Source organism: Eschrichtius robustus, chromosome 3 (assembly GCF_028021215.1).
Source record: "Eschrichtius robustus isolate mEscRob2 chromosome 3, mEscRob2.pri, whole genome shotgun sequence".
NCBI classification, from domain to species: domain Eukaryota; kingdom Metazoa; phylum Chordata; class Mammalia; order Artiodactyla; family Eschrichtiidae; genus Eschrichtius; species Eschrichtius robustus.
This window is the reverse complement of record NC_090826.1, coordinates 140536121-140560015: the sequence shown is the minus strand read 5'-3', so window position 1 is coordinate 140560015 and position 23895 is coordinate 140536121. Positions and strand designations below refer to the sequence as shown.

The 23895-nt window shown below is 46.1% G+C and overlaps 1 protein-coding gene across 3 annotated transcripts in view; it reads right to left on the bottom strand.

Annotated features, from left to right (window-relative positions):
• The window catches only part of CACNA1E (calcium voltage-gated channel subunit alpha1 E), a 303256-nt gene that overhangs the window by 38167 nt on the left and 241194 nt on the right, over positions 1-23895 (bottom strand). For all 3 annotated transcript variants that reach the window (XM_068538402.1, XM_068538403.1, XM_068538404.1), the window contains 9 exons: positions 23173-23232; positions 22293-22399; positions 9222-9233; positions 7476-7572; positions 4896-5056; positions 4230-4367; positions 2780-2981; positions 1794-1958; positions 1062-1172 (listed from right to left, as the gene is read on the bottom strand). In XM_068538402.1, the coding sequence (XP_068394503.1) occupies positions 1062-1172; positions 1794-1958; positions 2780-2981; positions 4230-4367; positions 4896-5056; positions 7476-7572; positions 9222-9233; positions 22293-22399; positions 23173-23232 (1053 nt within the window). The remainder of the gene's footprint in view (positions 1-1061; positions 1173-1793; positions 1959-2779; positions 2982-4229; positions 4368-4895; positions 5057-7475; positions 7573-9221; positions 9234-22292; positions 22400-23172; positions 23233-23895) is intronic.

Genomic DNA, 23895 nt, shown 5'->3' with positions numbered 1-23895 from the left:
CCAGGAAACCAGAAGCAAACCCCACCATCAACACTCACAACCATCAAGCCGAGGCCAGAGTCCCTGTTCAAGCTGCCACCAGACAAACCCATATTCAGATAATAAGCTGAGTTTCTCTTCTTGCAGGGAAAGCCATATACATATAATTTGAAATGGTAGCTCACACACAAAATAAGTGTGAAACAGCTGTTGGGTGGGTTTATCTGCAGCCCACTGATCTCACTGTAAACACTGAGCCAAGGGTGGCACAGAGGATTATTTTGTTTACAGGACACTGAAGTGAAGGGCTAGGTTTGCTTAACACTCTTGATGGCAGATGCGAGAATCTGCCAAACAACTATAATTAGTAGTTGAGGAGAAAGAAAAGGAGGACTCATGCCAGAAAAACTCAACCCAACCCTCCCCAAACCAATTCCAGAAACTGCCCCCCCCGACCCCACACTTACTCACTCTCTCTCTTTCTCGCTCTCATACACACACTTTAAAGGCCATTAGCCTTTGAAAGCTTAAGTACTAAACATTTATTTTTAGTGGCAGAAATTACTCTTCACGTAACTAAAGGGAAGAGGACTACTAGGTAAAATCTATTTTTCGCTATGTTTGAGGCTAAGCGGGATATTTTCCCATTTGAGTTATAAGATTTTAAACCTTTCATCAGTAAATAAGCACTCAGGCTTATTAGTCCAATCCTTGTTTTGCTCTTCCTGACAGATAAATCTTACTAAGTTCTAGTAAGACTCAATGATTGTCACCCCTTGACAACTGACAGACTTTGACAAGAACAGAGCTGATAGCTAGATGGGTATGGAGCTGGGGATCTGGTTCTCTTTGTCTTTTCTCCTGGGATCTGGTTCTCTTTGTCTTTTCTCCTAACACCCTCACACATCATCCTGTCTCTATGGCAGTTTTTTGAGCAGTCGAAACAAGCCCACAATTAGGTGGGCAGGTGTGCGAACCATTTCTGGAATAGCGGTGACCGCCCTCCCTTCCAACAAAGGCTGGGAATGTACCCGAAGAGAAGGGAAGACAAGAATGATGCTGCGATAAATTCCATGACATACCAAGAAGCCAAACGCAATGATCTTTAGGACACATTCCAGGGAAAACACCATGGTGAAGGCGATATTCAGGTACTTCAGGGCCAGTTCATAGGTACAGGGAGCAGAGTAGTACTGCCAGGAAGAGAAAACAGGAAAGAATCAAACCCCTAAAGGTGAGAGGGTCCATGAGAGAGGCTGGCCATCTCGCGTCCCTGCCCTTGGGGGACATTCTGGTGCATGATGCAGGAGGAGAGACAGTCATCTAGGGCTAGAGAGGAGAAGCACACATCCTATGTAGCAAAACAAAACAGAGGAAAACACAGGTCTTATTAGCAAAATGGCCAGTCTTCCTAGAGTTGAAGGTGAGAAGGGCAGAAACATTTCCTAGAGTTAATTACTTTACCATTTAGTATTAAAAACCTCTTCCAACACTCTTTTAGAACCCCATGATCATCTACATCTCCTGACATTTCCACCCTTGTCTGCGTCTGATTGCCATCACCAACCTTTGCTTTCAGAGTTCCTGGACTGCTACTATATATTTCACTGCATTTTGCCCCAAAGACCCAAAGGCTGGGCTGTTGATGGAGACAAGATCAAAGAGAGATTCCACGATGGAAAAGTAGGTAAGGAGGCAACAGACTGGTAAGCTGGAGTGTTTTCTGTGTCTCGGGCACACACACAAGTGCTCTGCGAGGGGACAGTTGCCGAGGCTCAGCCTGCTCGAGTACCTCCCAGCCACCACCTTCTCACCTTCATCATCAGCACGATGGTGTTCAGGGCGATCATGGCCATGATGGTGTACTCAAAGGATGGAGACACCACGAAGTGCCAGACGCGGTACTGGAAGGTGTGCCTGTTCTGGGGCATGTAGCGGGTGAGCGGTTTGGCACTGATGGCGAAGTCGATGCACGCCCTCTGCAGGAGAGTCACACTGATTAGCCAAGCTCAGATTCCCTAAACCTCGCACACTGGTGAGCTCTCTGTTAGATGGTTAGAAGAAGAGGACAGTGTGTGAGAAGAGGCTAGGGCTGGGCAAGCAGAGGTAAAAGCAGCAAAAGAAATTATCTGGACAAAGCTATAGGTGAGATGTCACCTTAAATGAATACATAGAACTAGAAGGGCTCCGTCCCATGCGGTAAGGACTTGATGGTTATTAATAATGTCCTTTTACACAGCACAAGACTTAGATATTTGGGCCGGAAGCCCACAGTCAGAAGTAAAAATCTATCTCCCTGCGCATTCCCATAGCACTTTATTTGCATTTCTCTTATAGATTCTAACAATTTCTAGTTCATGTCCAGGATAAAAACAATGGACCCGACAATGTGCCAGAACTACACTTGTTACTACAAAAGCAGTAATAAGTTAGACAGGTTCCCTGCCCTTACAGCAAATATACACCATTGAGGGATGCAGGAAGGGAAGCAGACGTGTTAACGTTATGATGTTGGCACACGTCTTTCACCCCCACCTCCAGATGATGTGCCGTATAAACATAGGGGCTGCATCTTAAACACCTTACATCCCTCCCAGTTCTCTGTGTCTCATACCTGGGCTTTAAACAGAGCGGATACTCCAAAAACATTTATTTAATGACTGGCTAATACATTTTCCCCCAATTCTCTCTCTAATTCACAATAAAGTGGAGAGCATTCTGTCTTCGTCCTAACACTGCTGGTCTGAGAGTCCTTTCCAGAGCGCCCCCCCTGCCCTACACTCCAGACCCCTCGTTTCACCTCGTTCTTCTCCAGGCTGCACTCCTCCATCATCTTGTCCCCCTGCTCCTGGAAGGTGATGATGATGAGAGCCACAAAGATGTTGACGAAGAAGAAAGGAAAGACCACAAAGTAGACCACGTAAAAGATGGACATCTCCATGCGGTTGCTGCGGCTCGGGCCTCGGTCTTCCTCTGTCACATCGACAGAGTGCTGCAAAACTCTGGGGACAGAATGAGAGGGCACGCATGGTGGACGGCGATCTCGGCAGCTGCTGTGACTCAAGGCTTCATTAGCAGATGTGCCATCTACTGTATTTTCTTATCTTTTTTTTTTTTTTCAATAATTAGTTCACTGAATAAACACTTTGAGCTTTCTGATACCGAGAGTTAAGTTTTTTGTTTTTTTTTTTAAATGTGTGTTTTAATTAATTAATTAATTAATTAATTAATTTATTTATTTATTTATGGCTGTGTTGGGTCTTCATTTCTGTGCGAGGGCTTTCTCTAGTTATGGCAAGCGGGGGCCACTCTTCATCGCGGTGCGCGGGGCCTCTCACTATCGCGGCCTCTCTTGTTGCGGAGCACAGGCTCCAGACGCTCAGGCTCAGTAGTTGTGGCTCATGGGCCCAGTTGCTCCACGGCATGTGGGATCTTCCCAGACCAGGGCTCGAACCCGTGTCCCCTGCATTGGCAGGCAGATTCTCAACCACTGCGCCACCAGGGCAGCCCTCTTATCTGACTTTTTAAACTTTGTGGATCCTCCGTGAATTTGGGGCTCCACAACCAAGCTGGTGGAGGTCCAGTGACCCCCAATCCACTGCTCTTTCTAGCCCCGGTGCCATCATGCATCCAACTCCTAAACATCAGAGTGACATTATTTTATAGTTGAGGTTGTCACAAAATACCAAGAGACTCCTGAATTTCCCTTTGGCATTTTGCTGCCACCAAGAAAGTGGTGTCTTGGTTACTGCCAAGTCTCTGAAAAAATCAGCCTGCAGCTACAAGCAGCATAAAAACTGCATTCTGTTGTCTTTGACATGTGAGGTATGACCACAGAAAGCATCTCCGGGTTCTGCCACCTCATCCTGAACCCTTGACCCTCATGTCCAGGGCCAACTCGGAGGATAAATCCATCTAAAACAGTCCTCAGGGACTCTCCTATGGTGTGGAGAGCTGTTCAAAACTCATTTGTTCTGTAGGAATCAGATGGCTCTATTCAACTCCTTGATCATCGGCTAAAACATTGTGTTTCAAATATTTCCCTGACTCCGTCAGCTCCCTCCTGATTCCTGCCTGAAGGATTTTCATTCTTCCTCTCTCCTGCCCGTCTCACCTACTCATAACCACTTACTTTCCTTGGTACAATAACAAAGGGTTAGCCTTGTTTATCTCGAATCAACTTCTCAAGGCAAACACATGGCCCTAGCCCAGCTCACAGACAAGCATGCCAAGCCAAACCCATCACTCACTGAGGCCATCCTTCCCCTGTGGAGACGGTGAAGAGGGTCAGCAGGGCCCAGATGATGTTGTCATAGTGGAATTCATGGCGCTTCCATTCTCGGCCTTTCACCTCCATCTTGTTTTTCTCATGATCTACATAGTTTCCTCTAAAACCAGAGCAGAAGTGAACCAGAACCTCTTCACTACAGCTCATGGAAGAGCAAAGAAATTCTAGGGACTTCGATAATGTACAGTAGTAATTATCAGCACTCAAACGCAAGCAAAAGGGGATTTTATTAAGGCAGTGTATTATCATGGAATAAAAATGAGATTTGGTGCCCAACAGACATAGAAGATTAAATCCTAATTCCTTCACTAGTCACTGTGTAACCTTGAGCAACTTCCTTAAACTTTCTGTGCCTAGGCTTCCACACCTCTAATGTGCAAATAAAACCTATCTCGAAAGGTCATTAGAAAGATTTAAAATTAAAACCTGATGCAAAATGCTATGTTCCATGTCTGACACAAAAGAGGTACTCACTCAAAATGTAGCAACTTCTTATTTTGTCTTTTTTCCCAAAAGAGGAATGGATTTAAGAAAGGGAGAAAGAAAAGACCTATCTGTAAAGGGTTGCGTGGACCTTGGCGGAACACACTTTAGCAGAAAGTGAGTGGTATGTGCTGGGCGCGCTTACATGCACTCCTTCTCTGTGTCCTTGGAACTGTCTGTGCAATAGAAGAACTTGCCCTTGAAAAGTTGAACTGCGATGACAGCAAAGATGAACATGAAGAGCTTATAGACAATTAGTATGTTGAAGACATTTTTCAAGGAGGTGACCACACAGTCGAAGACAGCCTGTGAACAGAAAAAAGAGTCCTGGTGTGTGAGTCCCTGGAATGGCCTGTGTATTTGCCTACAGCTGAGTTGGACCCATACTACCACCAGCCAGCCCACTGAGAAGGTGCCCCAGGAGATATCACCCTAGTAAGAAGTGACACTCATGGGATTCGGACCTGTTTTCTAAGCTGGTCATGACTGCAGGAACCTATAATTTGGGAGGGGAACACATGTTCTGAATCTGAAAGGAAACCCAAAGCAGTAGAGACCAGATGGTATCAGGCAGTGGAGGGAGTCCTTTGTGGAATCCTCTTACGTGCATTCCACTTAGTGTGAAACAGAAATTTATCCCAGAAAAGGGATCCTTGAAATCATTTAGCCTGTTTTAGGCGTTAAATAGCTTATCCGTAACTTCATCTATTTGGAGCACATTCTTAGATTTGATTTATATACTGAATATGTATTGTTTTCTCTTAGCCTTTCTAAATAGATCAGGGAGTGATAATAAACTATCATCTTTGTTCATTTTAATGATGTTTTGTAATAAGTTCACACATTTACCCCAATTACATTCCACACTTCACGTAAATGTTCTCTAGGTTAAAGCTGGCTGTGCTGGGGATGAAGATTCAACAGGTGATATGGGAAGGGGTAAGAGCCACCCTCTCTTAGAGATGGGAGGACCAGATGGACAGAATCAGGAACTTACACTTCAGTTCAAGGCAGTGAATCTCCCTCTGAAGAATCCATTCTAGGCCCTAAGCCATGAAGAGTTACATGGGAATTCAACACATTTCAAACCATTTTTAGGTTATTTTCTAGGTTTGTAGGTTTAGCTCACTGGAGAGTCTAGCCCCACAGTGGCACTGCATTTGAGCAGTTGCCTCTTCACAGCGCTGGGTGAACGCTGCTGGTTTAATTAGTTCAGCACTGCAGGGAATGTGAGTGACATGCAGCCTCGTGGAATTATCAGATCCACCTACATTTCCCTCAGGTATGGAGCTGCAGAGCGAAGAGCCAGCCCTTCCTAATTAATTGGAATTAACCAAGGTTGGGTCACCTTCTTCAGCCTGCTAACTAATCTCATCACCCTGTCCAAGCTCTTCTCAGGACCCCAACATAGCTCAGAGGAGGAGACCAGCGGACCTGGGCTGCAGCTAACAACATTGGTTAGGGCCCCAGGCCTGCCGGCCATATTTTTCTGTGGGTGAGGCAGAAAGGAATGAATGTTCACAGGCGCCGACCCTGGCCAGGCCCTGTGCTGGGGCCCGTCACCAGGTGGAGGGTTATAATGAACAGCGTGTGAAAGATTTCCCGATACCGTGGGAGGTGCCTGATCCAGGAGGGAAGGCAGGGCAGTGGAGGAGGAGAGTAGGCAGTGAGGACGCTTCCTTTGGAGCATGAGTACCTCTCCTCGGGAATCCACGCAGGAGGCCAGGGCCCTGGGCTCTGAGAGGAAGCCATGTCTGAGCCAGTTAGGGGTCTTCCAAAAAAGACTTTCCTGTGGTCTTAAGCCTTTGATCAACCTGGTTGGTTTAACACCTCTCTGCAGGGCCAGAGGGCTGAAAGGGAAGCAGTTGGGGTGGCGGTGGAGGGATTGGTGGGGAATATCAGAGGTGATGCAAATGCAATGGGAAAGAGGAACTGGGGAGCAGGGGAGTCCCTTGCTCCCTCCCTGGTGGTGGCTGGCTCTCATTCACAGGAATTCAGGAAGGAAGAACTTTTCTCCCATGAGGCTTCAGCTTCCATAACAGCAACGGATGTGTGTGGGAGAGGCGGGTTCCACAAGCCAGCAACCCGAGGGCAGGAAGGCTCAGAGAAGGAGCTCAGGGTGGGTGAGCAGGTCAGAGGGCAGGAGAACCCAGATAACAGACCTATGAAGACACAGGTCCTGGCAACAGGGAGAACTTAGTTGTGTGAGCTCACTTCCCCATTTCTTCTCTGCTTGTGCCAAAAATGACTCTGTGTCCTTGGGCAAGTTATTGGCCTCTAAAATATGAAGGGTCAGGGCTAGAAGATTCTTTCTTTCTCTAGAATCATGAGGAAAGAAACCAACCCAGGTGACTTGGTCTGACCTAGTGTGCGGACCACAACACGCAGGGCCCCTGCTCCTTCCATTCTGGTGTCTGACCCACCTTAATGACACAGGAGGCTCCAGGATAAAGCCACATAGGGTTCTTCCTATGACCTCCCACAGAGGGTAGAACATACCTCCTGGGTTTGGACTCAAGGGGCAAAAGTCCTTAGAGATAGATTTCTTAGGATATGGGTTGTTTTCCTTTGAAACTCAGACCCTTAGTTCAAGCAGATGAAAAGAATCTCAGTCTCTGTGTGAGCAAAAAGGAATATTCCCAGAAATAATTCTCCAAAAGCAGGCCACCTAGGCTTCTCTCTCTAGATGAAGGGGAGCTGATGGGAAGAAACTGGCGAACGTTACCTTGAGCTTGGGCAGGCGCTTGATGGTCTTTAGCGGTCTCAGCACACGCAGCACCCGCAGGGACTTGATGGTCTTGATGTCCCGGCCCTTGTTGGTTCTGCAGGGGAGAAGCCCCGGGAAACCACAGGACAGGGGGGAGAGTTAAAGTGACAGTCACACTACTACGTTAACAACAACAGGGAGAAGGGGGAAAGAGGTGGGCAAGAGGCCTGAAATTGGGTCAGAGTAGACCCCAAACAACACTCTCCGGGAAAATTTTCCAATCACTGCCCAGTGTGCACACACTTATATGCACACACACTCATGCACACTCACAAAGAGGAAGACACAGGCACACCACAGAGGCACCCATGCACACACGTTAATCAACACTTCCTACCCCTAACAGCCGCAGCAATACTGCTCATGACCACACTGACCAAATGGAAATGGAAGATCCATCGACTGGGGAACATGACCGTAGCCCATTGTGGACCGGCATGGTGCCTAGCCTAGGGAGTCTTCAGTAGAAGGCTCTCAAATAGTATTTGCTGAATTGAATAGGGAGCCATGGTTGAGAGCAAGTCTCATCAGAGGACTCAACCTAGTCCTTCCTTCAGCTCTAGGTTTGTCACCTCTGCACAGTTCATGAGTTCAGGGGAGAGCAGGGTAAGGAAGGCTGGTGGGGACATGACACCCGTGCTGTGCTGGGCTGCTGGCTCCAGAGAGAGCATGTCATGCAGGCTTCTAGCCAGGACTTTGGCTCACACCCCGATTATTTCTGTGCGAGTGGCTCTTCCAGCAGTCCCTTCCCATTTCCAGCCCTCTGCACCTAGCACAAGCTGCGGAGAGCCTGCAGTTGGAGGAGGCCCAAACTGCAGCCCCCGCCCACCTTTATCCTCACCCTACAGCTAATGACCCTCCCTCTTCAGCCTCTCGGAAATGTTTGCTCCTAGTAGACAAAATACATCTTTCTATTTTTAGGAAGGAAATGAATAAATCAACCTGCATTTCTCTCTCCACCCTGCCCATCCCCTGAGATCTTTGCATTCAAGTCAAACAACTGCAATTTGTAAAACATGCAGATGGTAGAAAATGAGACTCTAAATAGTGAGCTCAGGTTCTGGTTCTTTCCTCATGCTGGCCCAGATCACCATGACAACAACTATTGGAGGAAATGGGATCCATCTAGAACATCAGATGGGAACTACAAGGCTTCTGCCTGCTTCTCACCCTGTCCTTCCTGCCATGCCCATCCTCCAAATAGGGAGATCAAAGGCCATCCACTCCTTCATACAAGGCAAGGTAGGAAGACATTTAATGGAATGCTGACTGCCTAGAATGTGAATTTTGAGACCTTCTTAAATGGTTACAATCCATGATCTATAAGTTGCTTTTACTCAGTTCTAGATCTGAATATAGATAACCCAAAAGTATCACATTGATATCAATGGTCTTTTGCATCCATGGGCTTTGTATATTTTATAAACTCTTTTACTTTAGTAGGTTCGTCTATCTACCTTTCTAAAAAGGCAACATATAGGCCGAATATATATCTAAACCAATAAGAATGATCATTTCCCAAGAAGGCTTGGTGACTCCTAGTTTTTGTTCTCTTGGATATCAGTGAAAACACACCACTCACATAAACTCACCACTCCTTTCTTAGTGATCCAGTTCCTTCCCTCTCAACCATACTTTCTCCCTCCTCCAACCCACTCCCCATATTTTTTTACTTCAAAGAAAACTGAAGGAAAAAATATTTACCCCAAAGCATTCCTATGGAGGATCCAAGCAGAAAGCAGTTTAAAAAAAAAAAAAAAAAAAAGAGGAGAGGTAATGGAGAGAAGGGAGAGAGTCAGTAAATTCAGGGAGAAAAGAGAACTTTAGGACAACGGGAAATTGGAGATGCCCAGACCCTAGAGATCCCGCTTACAGCCTTGGCACTTGCAGAATCCGCACGCTTTGTGAAGGAAAGGAAGGGCCAGCACATCATCGCTCCACACCCACCTCTCCACCCTGCAAAGGCAAAGGACCTCTGCAAGCATTAGGGACGCTGCCTCTAACTATATAGCATTCCCCAGGTGTACTTTATCCCATGGAGCCTCGCTGAATTGGAGTTTTCTAAATGTAGTCTTTCACTTCCACTTCCTTAGTAGCCTTCAGACAAACTCCTTCTGTTTCCAGTGAATTCATAAGAAGCCAGGCTAGAGGAAAAATGCCTGCTCTGGGCCAGAAACTATGTCTTGGAAAAGGCGTTTCAAGACATAGTGGCATACTTATGCTTATGAAGGAGTTCATTTGAAGAGGGAGACACAACGTCCAGGAAAGGGCTACTCTGACATCTCTCAAAAGCACAGATGGGCCATACCATAAAACCACCTTGAAATATGGGGGAAGGCATTGTCTATCAAGGTCCTGATGTCACATAAAGGGATGCCTTTTGATAAATTAAATGACCACCCATCCTTTGTGAGCTATTTACCGTGTAGCTTGCAGACAAATCATCCCAGTTCTATTGGTGAGGCTTAAAAATGACAAAAATAAAGATGGAGAGCATAAACATGAAACATTTGAGATAGAAATAATAAAAGCTAACTTTCTGGATATTTATTCTTGGCCAGACTCTGTTAAGCACTTTTAGTGCAACTCTTTATTCGGACGTCCTAGTAACTTTCGGACAAAGGTATTATTATCTCCATTTCACAGATGAGATGCCGAGAGGTTGAGTGCCCAGCAGTGGCAGGGCGAGCTGGGATTTGAACCCAAGTCTATATGATGCTCAGAGCTCTTGCTCTGCACCATTAAGCTTCTGCGTCAGCTAGTTTTTGGTTCTAGGCTCTGTCAAACAGCTCACCAAATTCTACAGCTGGAACAGATCCTTGAAATCCACTTAACTGCAAACAAAACTGCAGCCCGAGGAAGGTGTGCCTTGCATAAGATCTCAGTAAGTGAGCCCCAGTGCCACGGGTGAACAGGCCGGCTGCTATGAAGAAGTGCCTAAAATTCAGCCTTTGCTTCTTGGTTGACAGTTGGCTGTGAAGGGTACTTTTTCTTCCTTTCTTTTAATTTTTTTTACTTTCCACAAACCTATGTTACACCACCATATGCCACAAGCAAAGATTTCCAATGACCATTTTATTCAGTGAATGATCCCACATTCAAAATTATATTAATTTTCACTGTAAATGCCAAATGAATGGTGGTTTGAGAATTAAACCCAAGGCCTTATAAACCTTAAATCCCTCATGTGATAATCTCCAAATGCTCAGAAGGCAGAGGAAATATCTTCCCCTGAGTTATAACATTGTCTTCTCATGCATGAGACTGGGCACGTGGTAGGTCAGCCAAATATACCTTTATCCATTCATATAACAGCACTGATGGAGTCCTTAATAAATGTCTGGCACTATTCTAAGTACTGACTACACGGTTGTGAACAAAACAAATGAGGTCCCTACCCTCTTGGAGTTTACCTAATCTAGGAGGGAAGACAGGCCTTAAATAAACAAGCAAACAAATGAAGGTATAATTGCAAGCTAAATGCTTGGGAAAGATGGAATCATTTGATTGAAAATTTTGCCAGAACAACTACATAGGTCACCATCTTTTCCCCAGGCTACATTCATCTTTAGCAAAAGCTCAGGGAGAATCTTCCAAATCCTTGAAATGAGAGAACAAAGTGGGATCAATGGATGGACAGGTGGTCCAGGCTTTCACCTTCCATTAACCCAGGTCCTAAACCCCAAGACCTTTATATCCAGTAGAGTCTAAATGGGTTCATACTCACAGATGCCCATAATATTGAAGGAAAGTTCAATAATTTTTTCTCCTCCTACACACCCAGATAAAGGACAGAATTTGCTCTCTACAATTAATTTTGTCCCAGGATCCTAGTAAAATGTCATGCTATGGAACAAAGGGGATCTCTGACCTGTGTGTGTGTGTCCCTTGGTTTGGGAAGTGGAATTCTTCGATGGTACACTCTGATCTTAACAGTTGACTGTGGTTGCCAAAGTAATGGGCTATTAGTCCCATTCTGACTCCTACAGAGTTGAGCCAAGGATAGTAATCAGACACAGGCCAAAAGTAAAATAAAGATTAGTCATTGCTCTGCACATCTTTCAAACAGGTCTGCAGAAGAGCCACTGAAAAACTAGGATTTTGAGTGGCTGCAAAAAAGCATGCTTGGGTTCTCAGTTTTGTTAACATACATTCAGTATGAACTTGAAGACTGTCATTTGAAATGAAAGGGATACTGGCTAACAAAGCCACAGGGTCAGGAAAAGCATCAACAACGTAGTCCCCATTAATTAAAATATATCATAAATTTACACATGGGCTAGGCTAAACTACCTCTCCCAAATCCCTGCATACAAGAGTCATTTAAGCCATTATCCAAGTCAACAAGATTGCAAGGGAGAGGTTTTATCAAACCAAGAGAACAGACTCTTCAAGTACTTCAATTGCGGCATATTGTTTAAGAAAAAATTCATGAGCTTTTTACAGATCATTTAAATATAATCATTTGATAACACTCTGCTACTCTTTGCTACTAAATGTATAAGCAAAATTTTTTTACACTGCCTGGCTAATTGGTGAAATTTTATCAGGTTTAAAATTGACTGTAGAAGTTTTAGCCACAGCAATCAGAGAAGAAAAAGAAATAAAAGGAATCCAAATTGGAAAAGAAGAAGTAAAGCTGTCACTGTTTGCAGATGACATGATACTATACATAGAGAATCCTAAAGATGCTACCAGAAAACTACTAGAGCTAATCAATGAATTTGGTAAAGTAGCAGGATACAAAATTAATGCACAGAAATCTCTTGGATTCCTATACACTAATGATGAAAAATCTGAAAGAGAAACTAAGGAAACACTCCCGTTTGCCATTGCAACAAAAAGAATAAAATACCTACGAATAAACCTACCTAAGGAGACAAAAAGACCTGTATGCAGAAAACTGTAAGACACTGATGAAAGAAATTAAAGAAGATACAAGCAGATGGAGAGATATACCATGTTCTTGGATTGGAAGAATCAACACTGTGAAAGTGACTATACTACCCAAAGCAATCTACAGATTCAATGCAATCCCTATCAAACTACCAATGGCATTTTTCACAGAACTAGAAGAAAACATTTCACAATTTGTATGGAAACACAAAAGACCCCAAATAGCCAAAGCGATCTTGAGAAAGAAAAACGGAGCTGGAGGAATCAGGCTCCCAGACTTCAGACTATACTACAAAGCTACAATAATCAAGACAGTATGGTACTGGCACAAAAACAGAAATATAGATCAATGGAACAGGATAGAAAGCCCAGAGATAAACCCATGCACATATGGTCACCTTATTTTTGATAAAGGAGGCAAGACTATACAATGGAGAAAAGACAGCCTCTTCAATAAGTGGTGCTGGGAAAACTGGACAGCTACATGTAAAAGAATGAAATTAGAACACTCCCTAACACCACACACAAAAATAAACTCAAAATGGATTAAAGATCTAAAGGTAAGGCCAAATACTATCAAACTCTTAGAGGAAAACATAGGCAGAACACTCTATGACATAAATCACAGCAAGATCCTTTTTGACCCACCTCCTAGAGAAATGGAAATAAAAACAAAAATAAATAAATGGGACCTAATGAAACTTAAAAGCTTTTGCACAGCAAAGGAAACCATAAACAAGACGAAAAGACAACCTTCAGAATAGGAGAAAATATTTGCAAATGAAGCAACTGACAAAGAAGTAATCTCCAAAATTTACAAGCAGCTCATGCAGCTCAATATCAAAAAAACAAATAACCCAATCCAAAAATGGGCAGAAGACCTAAATAGACATTTCTCCAAAGAAGATATACAGATTGCCAACAAACACATGAAAGGATGCTCAACATCACTAATCATTAGAGAAATGTGAATCAAAACTACAATGAGGTATCACCTCACACCAGTCAGAATGGCCATCATCAAAAAATCTACAAACAATAAATGCTGGAGAGGGTGTGGAGAAAAGGGAACCCTCTTGCACTGTTGCTGGGAATGTAAATTGATACAGCCACTATGGAGAACAGTATGGAGGTTCCTTAAAAAACTAAAAATAGAAGTACCATATGGCCCAGCAAGCCCACTACTGGGCATATACCCTGAGAAAACCATAATTCAAGAAAAGTCATGTACCAAAATGTTCATTGCAGCTCTATATACAATAGCCAGGACATGGAAGCAACCTAAGTGTCCATCGACAGATGAATGGATAAAGATGATGTGGCACATATATCCAATGGAATATTATTCAGCCATAAAGAGAAATGAAATTGAGTTATTTGTAGTGAGGTGGATGGACGTAGAGACTGTCACACAGAGTGAAGTAAGTCAGAAAGAGAAAAACAAATACCATATGCTAACACATATATATGGAACCTAAAAAAAAAAAAAAGGTTCTGAAGAACCTAGGGGCAGGACAGGAATAAAAACGCAGACATAGAGAATGGAGTTGAGGACACGGGGAGAGGGAAGGGTAAGCTGGGACAAAGTGAGAGAGTGCCATGGACTTATATATACTACCAAATGTAAAATCGATAGCTAGTGGGAAGCAGCCACATAGCACAGGGAGATCAGCTTGGTGCTTTGTGACCACCTAGAGGGGTGGGATAGGGAGGGTGGGAGGGAGACGCAGGAGGGAAGAGATAAGGGGATATATGTATACGTACAGCTGATTCACTTTGTCATAAAGCAGAAACTAACACACCATTGTAAAGAAAGTATACTCCAATAAAGATATTAAAAAAATAAATTAATTAAAAAAAATTGACTCTAATGTTAAAATTTGAGGATAATTTCACATGCGAGTATGTACTGGTCCTACTTTAATTGGGGCTCAATTGGACTACCCATTTCCCCATTTATTTCCTACTTATTTGTTAAGTTCCTGGCTGCTCTCCAAAAAAAAAAAAAATTGCCACATTTCTCTTATGTCTCATCAGTAAAAGATGAGAATCTTCCAGCTCAATTGTCAAGCTGCCCTCCAGATCTCTCACGTGTAATCACTCATCATTCCTTGTAATCTTGCTTTTCATCTTCTATGTCCCCCCTTCCTCAAAGGACGCGCTCTCAAATTGATTTCTGCTAGGAGCTGACTCTCCTTCCATGGTGGGAGGCGCGTGCTGGGGGACAGAGCCAGAACATCAGTTTCTGAACAGTCCTTCCCTCTTTTAAGTGGAATGGTCTTCTTCTTCCCTTCCCCATGAGCCCAGGAGGGAACAGCACAGGGATTTTAAGGAATCTCTTGCATTAGAGGAATGGACAGGCTTGCTGGAATGTAAAGGGGGTGGCGGGGTTATGCTGTGAGGAGCCTTGAACCTTGCTAAAGTGTCTGGACTATTATTTAGTAGTCAATAATAACTATCACTCATTATGTACTTACTAAGTGTTTGGCACTACACTGGACACAATATATTTTACCTTAGTTAATTCTCATAAGACCAAAATAGAGTTATTTTTAATTTTTACTTACAGAGGATCAGATAGAAATTCAGAGAGTTAAGGTAGCTAATAATTAACAGTGCTAAGTTTACCTGACTCTGAAACCTAGGCTCTTATTTACGACGTTACAATGCCTTTCCACGTGGGAACAAATGGAGGGTTTTAACCAAAGAAGGAAATGGCAAAAGAAACCAGCAGTTCCTGAACTCAAATACTGAGCCATCTATCCTAGTCTTCTTCATCAGTCTAGGGCCTGTGAGGGTTCATGGGAAGAAAAAGATACAGATGGAACAGCAAGGTTGACAAGGTCAGGGATGTCTTCTCCATTTGGTCCATAGGTCTAGTCTGTTTCCAGGCAGAGACAGAGGATCTGTGGGATTAGGAGAAATCCATACCAGGCCACTACTTTGAGTTTACAGAGGTTAATGACTTGGAACTAAGTAGAACATCAGAGGTGGAAGGGGGCTTAATGTAATGGAGAAAGCCCTGAACTTGAAATCAAAATGATCAGTTGTTTAAGAACTGGCTTTGCTACTTACTAGTCAAATGAGTCAAACTAGTCAAACCTCAGGCGATCCATTTCTCAACTGTGAAATAAGACTGTAGAGTGACAAATGAAATAAAGAATGTGAAAGCACTTTATAAATTCTGAAGCCCCATGGAAGTGAGGAGGAAGTTTCCCCCTTTGCATTGGCCCTGCTTGTCTCTGGAAACAGAACTCCTTAGGCAAGGCTAGTTCATCTGCACGAAGAATCTAAATCCAGCACTTTGACCTTGTCACTGCTTGGCTGCTGCCATTTGGGGATTATTTTTCTTCCTGACCCATACCTCAGCATCTCTCGGGATCACCCAGGAGCCATAAACCCTTTGGGACTCTGCCATCTTTCTTTGTTCTGTGACCAGAGCACTAGTTCTATGCTAAGCGGTTAGTGCGTAATCCTTTTCTTCTTGCATATGGACTTCAACGAACTCCCTGTAACACACTCAGCATTGCCTTTGCAAAGTTTCTCCTTTGCAAAACTCGAGCACTATACTCTTACTGGAAGATATTTTTGTCCAAGCACTGGGAAGCAGCAAGAGATAGCAAAGCATCTATCGCCTAGCAGTTTTGTTGTTCATTCTGGTGAACAGTGACCTGATTTGTCTTGCTTCTTAGTCTTCCTAATCTAAACATACCCCAAGACCCCTCATCTGCTGATCTTTCTAAGAAGACCTTCATGCCAGCTGAAGTCCAGCCCATACACTCCCCCGGCTGGAGACTAACTCATAATGCTAGCCTGTGCCTCTGTGAGTGTGGATTAAGCAGACGGCTGGCAGGTCACATGATCTGAGCAGAGACTTCCCACGTCTCATCATGAAATCTTCTGACCCAAATTACTCTAAAACCTACTTTTAAACCTGGAGGGCACTGTGATGAGTTTCTACTAATTCTGCAGAACTGGGCTCTTCCCACAGCTGTGAAGCCTCACCTTTCTGTGCCGGGTGCTTTTGCATCTGAGTCTGGTTAGCCAAATTGTCGGTTATCATGTGGACTGTACCATTTCTTTTTGCTTGGTTCTGTGGCCACAGGCTGAGATCCTATTTACAACCAACCATCTCCCCAGTTTGTGCTTATTAATAAAGAGAAATATTCAGATGTTCACACTCATTGTCTCCACATGATAAAGGTCCCCAGGCGCACATTCTACAGAGGGTTCCCCAGCAGCACCAAGGGCATTTGTAACAGAATGCATTTTCCAGTGTTCATCAAAAAACATGCATGCTGGGGCTTAATGACAACAGGTAGACTGGGAACTTCTGTCTTTCTTTCAGACACTTCCTTCGTGTGGCTGCCAACATGACCCTCCTTTTTCCCTCCCAAACCGTTTGCAAGGCAGCTAGGGTGTAAAATACAGCAGCGGGAATCCCAAGAGTCCATGGACATTAATCATCTTCAGTGTCCCTGCTGGGGTCCAAAGTCAGATAAAGTCACTCTTGAGGTGACTCTTAAGGCTGGAGTCTCAAGCAACGACATCCTTCTATCTGCTCACAGCTGGAAATTTCCAATTCCAGCTCAGCTGGCATCCTAAATCCACAGTTAATGGGCTACCTGACGGCTAAATTTAATTTTAATCCTTCATTCTCTTCCACAGAGCAGTGGAACTGGATGAACTGTTTGGCTCAGTGGTAAATGGGTCTTCTTTGCATGAAGCAGGACTTTGTCCACCCTTTTTCCCCCTACAAGATTAATGAGTCGTCATAGCTTCCTGCGGGAGACACCCCTCTGACTTTTAAAAGAATGGGGGCTGTCAAGAAAGAAGCCCCAAAGGCAAAACTTGAGGTTTGAGGGGACTGCTTCAGACACAGGCAGACAGCAAAGGACAGGAGGAAGGGTCAGGCAGGTGTAAGGCGAAATGTCAGGTCTATTATTACCAAGCTCCGCTGAGTGTGAGCACGTACCAGCATTTCAGTTCTAAGTAGTCACTCCTTTCTCACGTATGCACACTCCCACCTTCACAAACACAAAGCCTCAAATGCAAAACCAGAACCAGAGTACCATTTCCAAGTCTAAAATTGTCTGTGCTTGTGTATTTCGTTGAATGAATTCAGAACCAGCTCTGCTGCTGTGGCTGGTTCTGAATGCGTTCAAAAGACCTTATCCACCTTAGAGACTAGGGCAGACTGTCAAGCGTCAGGAAAGTGACATACTTCAATGAAAAGAATGTACTAAAAGCTAACGTGGGAATTCCGGTTCCTTCTGGCATCAAGAGGCGATTGACTCATGTTTTTCTTTTCTGGCTAAGGACTGAATAATGAAAGGCCAAGTGCGTTGTGATCCAGATCCCCTGCGTGCCAGGGAGTCCTGACCTTACCTCGTGCCCCGCTATGATGGAAAATGGTAACGGGAAGCTTTGGCGTCAGCTGCCTGAGAGCCTGCATGACTCTGACTGATGTACACACCCATGCTGGGGAGGAGGTGGGAGCTGAATTGCTAGTTATTTTTCTTTTAAACTGTTTGTGTTGAGAAGCCATCATAAGCTGCGAATTTACTATTTAGAATCCAACCCAGGACAGCTCACCTGGTGACTTGACTTGAGCTGGTCAAGTAACATGTTGTAGAGCAATGGGAATGAAGAGGAGGGAGGGGCCTGGGCTGGAGTGCAGGATCACACGCTTCCCGTCCTCCCCTGCGGTCCCTACTGAGGTGCTGGCCTGGCCCCGCCCACCTGCCTGCCAGAAGCCCTTCACTAAACATGGAAGACAGGCAGCCTGAGGGCCAGACAGCATCTCCATCACTGGGCAGGATCCCATAAGGTTCATGTACTCAACCTGCACACTGGACACATGACCCCCCTACAAGGCAGCCGACTCTGGGGGGGGGTGCCCCAAAGTGAGGGGGTGTGTCCAATGTGCAGATACTCAGGAATGCCAAGGCTGGAACCATCTCTGCTTTCCCACCCAGCAGACCGGGAAGCAGAAGTGATGGCAACAGGGTGTGAGAAAAGTGGGAAAAGCAGTTTCTGGTCTTTCAGTGGACAATAATTATCAAACAGAAGAATCCCTCTTTTTCAAAGAGAAAAAGATAAAAGAGAAAGGTTTCACAGGCCCAGTCACTCATCAGACTTTTCTTGAAACCACAGAGAGGAAAAGGCACAGTCAGGATATTTATAGTTGGCAAACACTCCGTGTCCCCACGTGGCCCAGAAAGCGGGGTGTTGTGAGAGCAGTGGGATGAGGGAGAGCTGTAGCCAACCTCTGCCAAAACTCTGCCCCCCTCTACACAGGTATCGGGCTTACGGAGGGAGACCTGAGTGTCCTTATAAATGCTTTATAATGTAAAAGTGGACTCAGAAGAACAGGAAGGGTGCAATACAGGTATCTTTCCATTTATTTTCTTATCCCTTGCTATGCCCACACTCAGAAAATAAACCCCCTTCCCCTCCTCCTCAAAAGTCAATAAAGTGCCCACATGGAATCTGTCGAGTTTACATTATAAAGAATCCCTTCACTTCACATATGCAGCTATAAAGAAGAGAGATCCCCTTTCAGCCAATACATAAACAACATACATGCTCCTAGAAAATATACATGATGGCAGGTGCAGACCGCTTCAGTAGAAGGGCTCAGCTTTCTCTGAGAATTCAGCTAGAGGCCATTTTCTCCCCTTGGTTGGGGTGTTGCTCCTGGGACTTGGGCTGGGTTCTGAGAAGGCTCTGGCTGCCAGTGGTGGAAGAGATACCAAGTCACTTCTGATTTCTGAGGAGCCACGGAAAGGTATTACCATGACAATCACCATCAGTTCTGCTCAAATTGAGCAATAACCTTTGCAGAAGCCTCAGTTAAACAAGGTTCAATTTCAAGGAGAGAGAGAGAGAGAGATAGGGCAGGAGTAAGGTTATGTGAATGGTGGACATTCTTAGGGGCAAAAATATGGGATATGACAATGAAAGTTGTATCCACAGGGAGGGAGGTCCTTGACAAGCCTACAGAAAAACTCACACGTGGTTCTCTTGGCCTGAGCCCCTGACCACAGCCCCGCAGTGGGACATAGGCCTTATTCCGATGTCAACTCGTTTCAGGCCAGGCCCTTGCTTTGCTGGCAGGGGAAACCCTGGCTAACCCTACCAAAGTGATGGGAGAGCTGAATTCTCTGTGCCCTTAATGAGGAAAGGGAGAGAACAGAGTTAGAAAGCGTGAGCATACGAGCAAGAGAAAGCATTATCTGGACCTCAGCAAACGTGACGAAGGCCAGAGGAGGGGGGTGTGGGCCTGTCCCATAAGCAGGAGAAAGGGGAGAGGAAATGTGCATGGCAAGCTTAGAAAGATGCTAACAAAAGAGAGGGTGTGGATGGAGAAGAATGAGCAAGTACCATTTACATTTTGGAGAGAAATGAATAAAAAGTTCAAGAAGTGAAATCACTAAAAGCAAGCAATGGATCAGAACGCTCAATCCATCACAATACGCGTGGACCCCAGGACCAGGGGATTCCTGGGGTACCCTGCACTGTACCTGGTCTGAGGACCAACAGAGAGGCTTCGGCTCCGGGGCTGTTAAGGCTTCCCCCGCCACAAACACCAAAGCTACCACTGCCATGTTTCAAAGCGCACAAAGAACAAGACAGATGACAACCCTCCAGCCTGTCGTCACTGCTCTGGATCTGAGGAGACACAGCTGGACTGTGGAGATGGGGCAGGCATGCAGAGGCTTCCTCTAACACACACCTCCTTCCCACTGGCACCAACACAGGCCAGGTGTGTGTGCGCACAACAACCAAGTCTTGGAAACCAGCCTGTGTTCAACTTTTTGCGTACGTTATGTCTCAACACAAACTTTGCTCCATATTCGGACTTCATGACGTGATGGAGAATGGAAGCATAAGGAAGGGAATTCACATTTACTGATCGCTCACACTGGGTAAGGCTCCGGGCTAAGCCCTTGACACACATGATTCTGTCTCCATGTCAGAGATGAGGAACGGAGGTTAAGAGGGTTAATACTTTGCTATGTTGCTCTAGGCCATGAAACTGGGAAGTGGAGGAGCTGGGTCTTCCTGACTCCACAGCCCACCCCCTTCCTCCCACTCTGCCCTGTGACCCCAATGAACTCCGTTCTTCCTCAAGAGGTGGCTCCTTTCCTATATGCTCCCCTCTCCTTGTCCTTTATTTCTTCAAAGAGAGACAACGTATTTTACTGAGATCAAAGTAAGGGAGAAGAACAATATGGTGAACAATGTACACAAATGAGCCGGTAAAATGAGAAGGGAACTTGACTTTAAAAACTCAGGGGTAAGATTTATCTCTAACATAAAAAGGTGGACCTCCTTAGGATGAAGGCAGACTTTGGTGCTTCTTCCCATGAAGGAGGAGGAAGAGGAGCTGGGAATCCCCTTATTAGAGGCAGAGTTGCCTTTATTTTTATCTTGCTATGAGAGTCCATACAGGGACCAGATGCTTGGAAAAATGTCATACTTTTGTGAAATCTCCTTGGGAACAGTTCAGAAACGTCTGATAGGAGGTTTCCTTGTGAGGGGCACAGGTGACTCCACGTGACTCTAATGGGGTAAATACACTGGTGCACATAAGGACAAAGGACACTGGAATTGTCCTGACTGCCAGCTCAGGGTCACAAGTCACATTCAGCCTCGTTCTCCTTTGGAGGGTACCCCATGGCTGGGGCAGCAATGGACACAGTCTACTTCCAGGTTCTGGGAGGTCTTAAATTCTTAGCACAGCTGGGGACCTTTCATCTCTCCTCCCACTCTTGGCCACCTGAGGAACATTCCTTCTTAACTCTTACCCCATTTCTTTCTCTGCCAGATGGATAGGGACGGAAGCTGACAGTGTCTGGGGAGAAGGTGGGACAGATGATCACTACTTGACCACTTGGATCTGGGAAGATCAAGCCTATGGAGGTGTTTTGCTTCTTCCCTTTTGTAGCTGTCATCAATGACAGAAGCTCCCAAATGCTTTCCTTGTGCCCCATCACACAGTGTAGCTCGTCTTGCCTAGAAGACTTGGCTTTCTCTTGTACTCAGAAGGCTGGAGGGCATTCTACTGTGCCATCCGGCAAAGGGTAAAGCTGCTCCGACAGTGGAACAAGGTACAGACAGAGCCCAGAAGGCTGTCATTCATCTTCTACGGCCCTCTACCCACTAACTTAGGGAAAACGCTCTGACAATATGTCTACTTCCTAGCTACACCCTGGAGGGCTAGGAAAGCCCTTCCCTGGATCAGTGTTTGGAAAAAAAAAAAAAAAATCCCCTAATGTAATGAACATGGTTAGTCGCCTGCATGGTTTTAAGACTGTTTTCCTAAGTGTGTTACCAAGGAAGGTTGGGAAAGCCTTTCCTTCTGGAGTTCATCACATTAACATGCTTCTTATGTCCTTGGAATAGCTCCGGGGTACTTCTGCTCGTGAGCAGAGAATCTCCCCACACCCAGGATTCTGTGATTCCCCAACTCTGCTCTACCCGCTGCATTTTTCTTTCAAGCTGATCCTTTGTTTGACAGAATCAAGAAATGAAAGGGTACCTCGGCTGTCCCTGGGTCCCGCCCTGAGCCCGTGGGGGCACACAGGTGAGTGCCTGCCCAGGCTCACTCATCTCGAAGGGAGGAATGCCAAGGCCTTTGACTTCTCCCTAGAGACTCGCTCTGCTCCTGCTTCACCAGTCCCACGACTCAGGGCGTGTGAGCTGAGGCTGTAAGGCTCTCAGGAGCTCTGTCGAGGGGCAACTGGGAAGCAGACTCCCAGGGCAGCGTTCATTGGCACCACTGAGTGAACTGGCCCTGGAGAAGCCCTCAAATCAGCCATCTCAGGAAGGAGGGAGGGAAGGGAACTGAACGAGAAAAAAAGAGTTACTTACGCCAGAGCAAAGGCCACCAATGCACCAACCACTACCACAAAGTCGAGGATGTTCCACAGGTCTCGGAAGTAGGACCCGTCCTGCAGGATCAAGCCTTGGTCTATCATCTGCAGGAGGAGGATGTGAACAGCCACCGATGAGCCCCAGGAGGTGCAGGTCATACGTGCTCTGAGCTCTGGGCTCCCCATGGCAATGCCCCCGCTGCCACTGCCTCTAAGAAGCAACCCCACACGGGGACCCAAGGAGCAGGAGGACAGGTCCCACAGGCTCTCTCCACCTAACTGTGAGGCCCAAGGCCCTTCTCATAGCCACAAGGGTTCACTTAGACTCCTTGGCTCCGTGAAAGCCTCCACATCCCTCCTTACATTAGTGGCTCAGAGCCCCAGGCATTGCCACATATGCACAGACAAGACAAATCTCAGATGGGTGAGACTGGGAATAAGATGGTAACGTGGGGTGTTATGGTGGCAGGGAAGAGAGTGGAGGGCAGTGAGTACGGTTGGGACTCAATGAGGCCAGGAAGACATCCCTACCTAACCCTCTGCCTTGGCAGGTACCCAGGCTCAAACCAGGAAGCGTGTTGGGGAGGTGAGAACAGTCCCCATGCCTGGAGCACCTCTACTGCCTGCCTGAGAGGGGGCCTGCCTTCTCCCCGGGCCATGCCCACAGGTCTGCACCAGTCTAAACAGATCCCCGCAGTCACGTCCTGCCACGACAGACCTCCCTGGGATCTGAGGCTGGAGGAGGGGTCAGCAGAGGCGCCGCTGAGATTCTGTCATTGATCAGGAGGTGACAGCCCTGGGGAAGGGCACCAGACTAGAGAGGCAGACAGGTGGCCCATCCAAGCCCCAGAGCCCAGGTTTGCTCTAGAGGCTCTTACCTTTATAACCATCTCAAAGGTGAAGACGCCAGTGAAAACATAGTCAAAATACCTCAGCACCTGTAAGACACAGAAGGTAAAGACCACCAGGCTACACACACCCCTCAAACACAGGCTCTCCTGCACGCCCACCCCAAGCCCCACTCATTTCTACCCTGGAACAGAAGCTCGGAGTTGTAACTGCTAATCAGACGCAGGGAAGAGAGGAGCCGTGGGTACCGCTGGGGCCCCATGACCCGCTGGCCAGTCCTTGGCCCTTCCCTCCCCTGTGGTCAGAACTTAATGTCTTGGGTCCGAATTGCCCCACAGATCTCTCCCTCCCTGGGATCCTTGTCCGTTTCAATCCTCCCCACCCCCTTGACCCCTCCTGACATCCACCCTGGCCCTCCAGGAGGTGCCTCAGCTCCCTGGGAGGAGCTGCAGCACCCCGACTTCACCCGCATCACCCATGCCCCTAGGTCAGACCCCACATACAACCCATGGGTGACTGCAGACCCCCTTTCAAAGTGCTGGCTGGCTCTGGGTGTAAGGCCCGCTGCTGAGCATAAAGGTAAGCAGTGTGGTTAGGGTTAGGGCTGGGGGTGGGGACTCGTCTTGAAGTGGTTCACACTTTGCCCTGAGGAATAGGACCAGGCAATCTGTCAAGCCTTTCTCGTTCTCCAGGAACCTTCCCTAGCTCATCTCTAATGTTGGGATGGGAGGGGCTGGGATGAGGTGGTACCA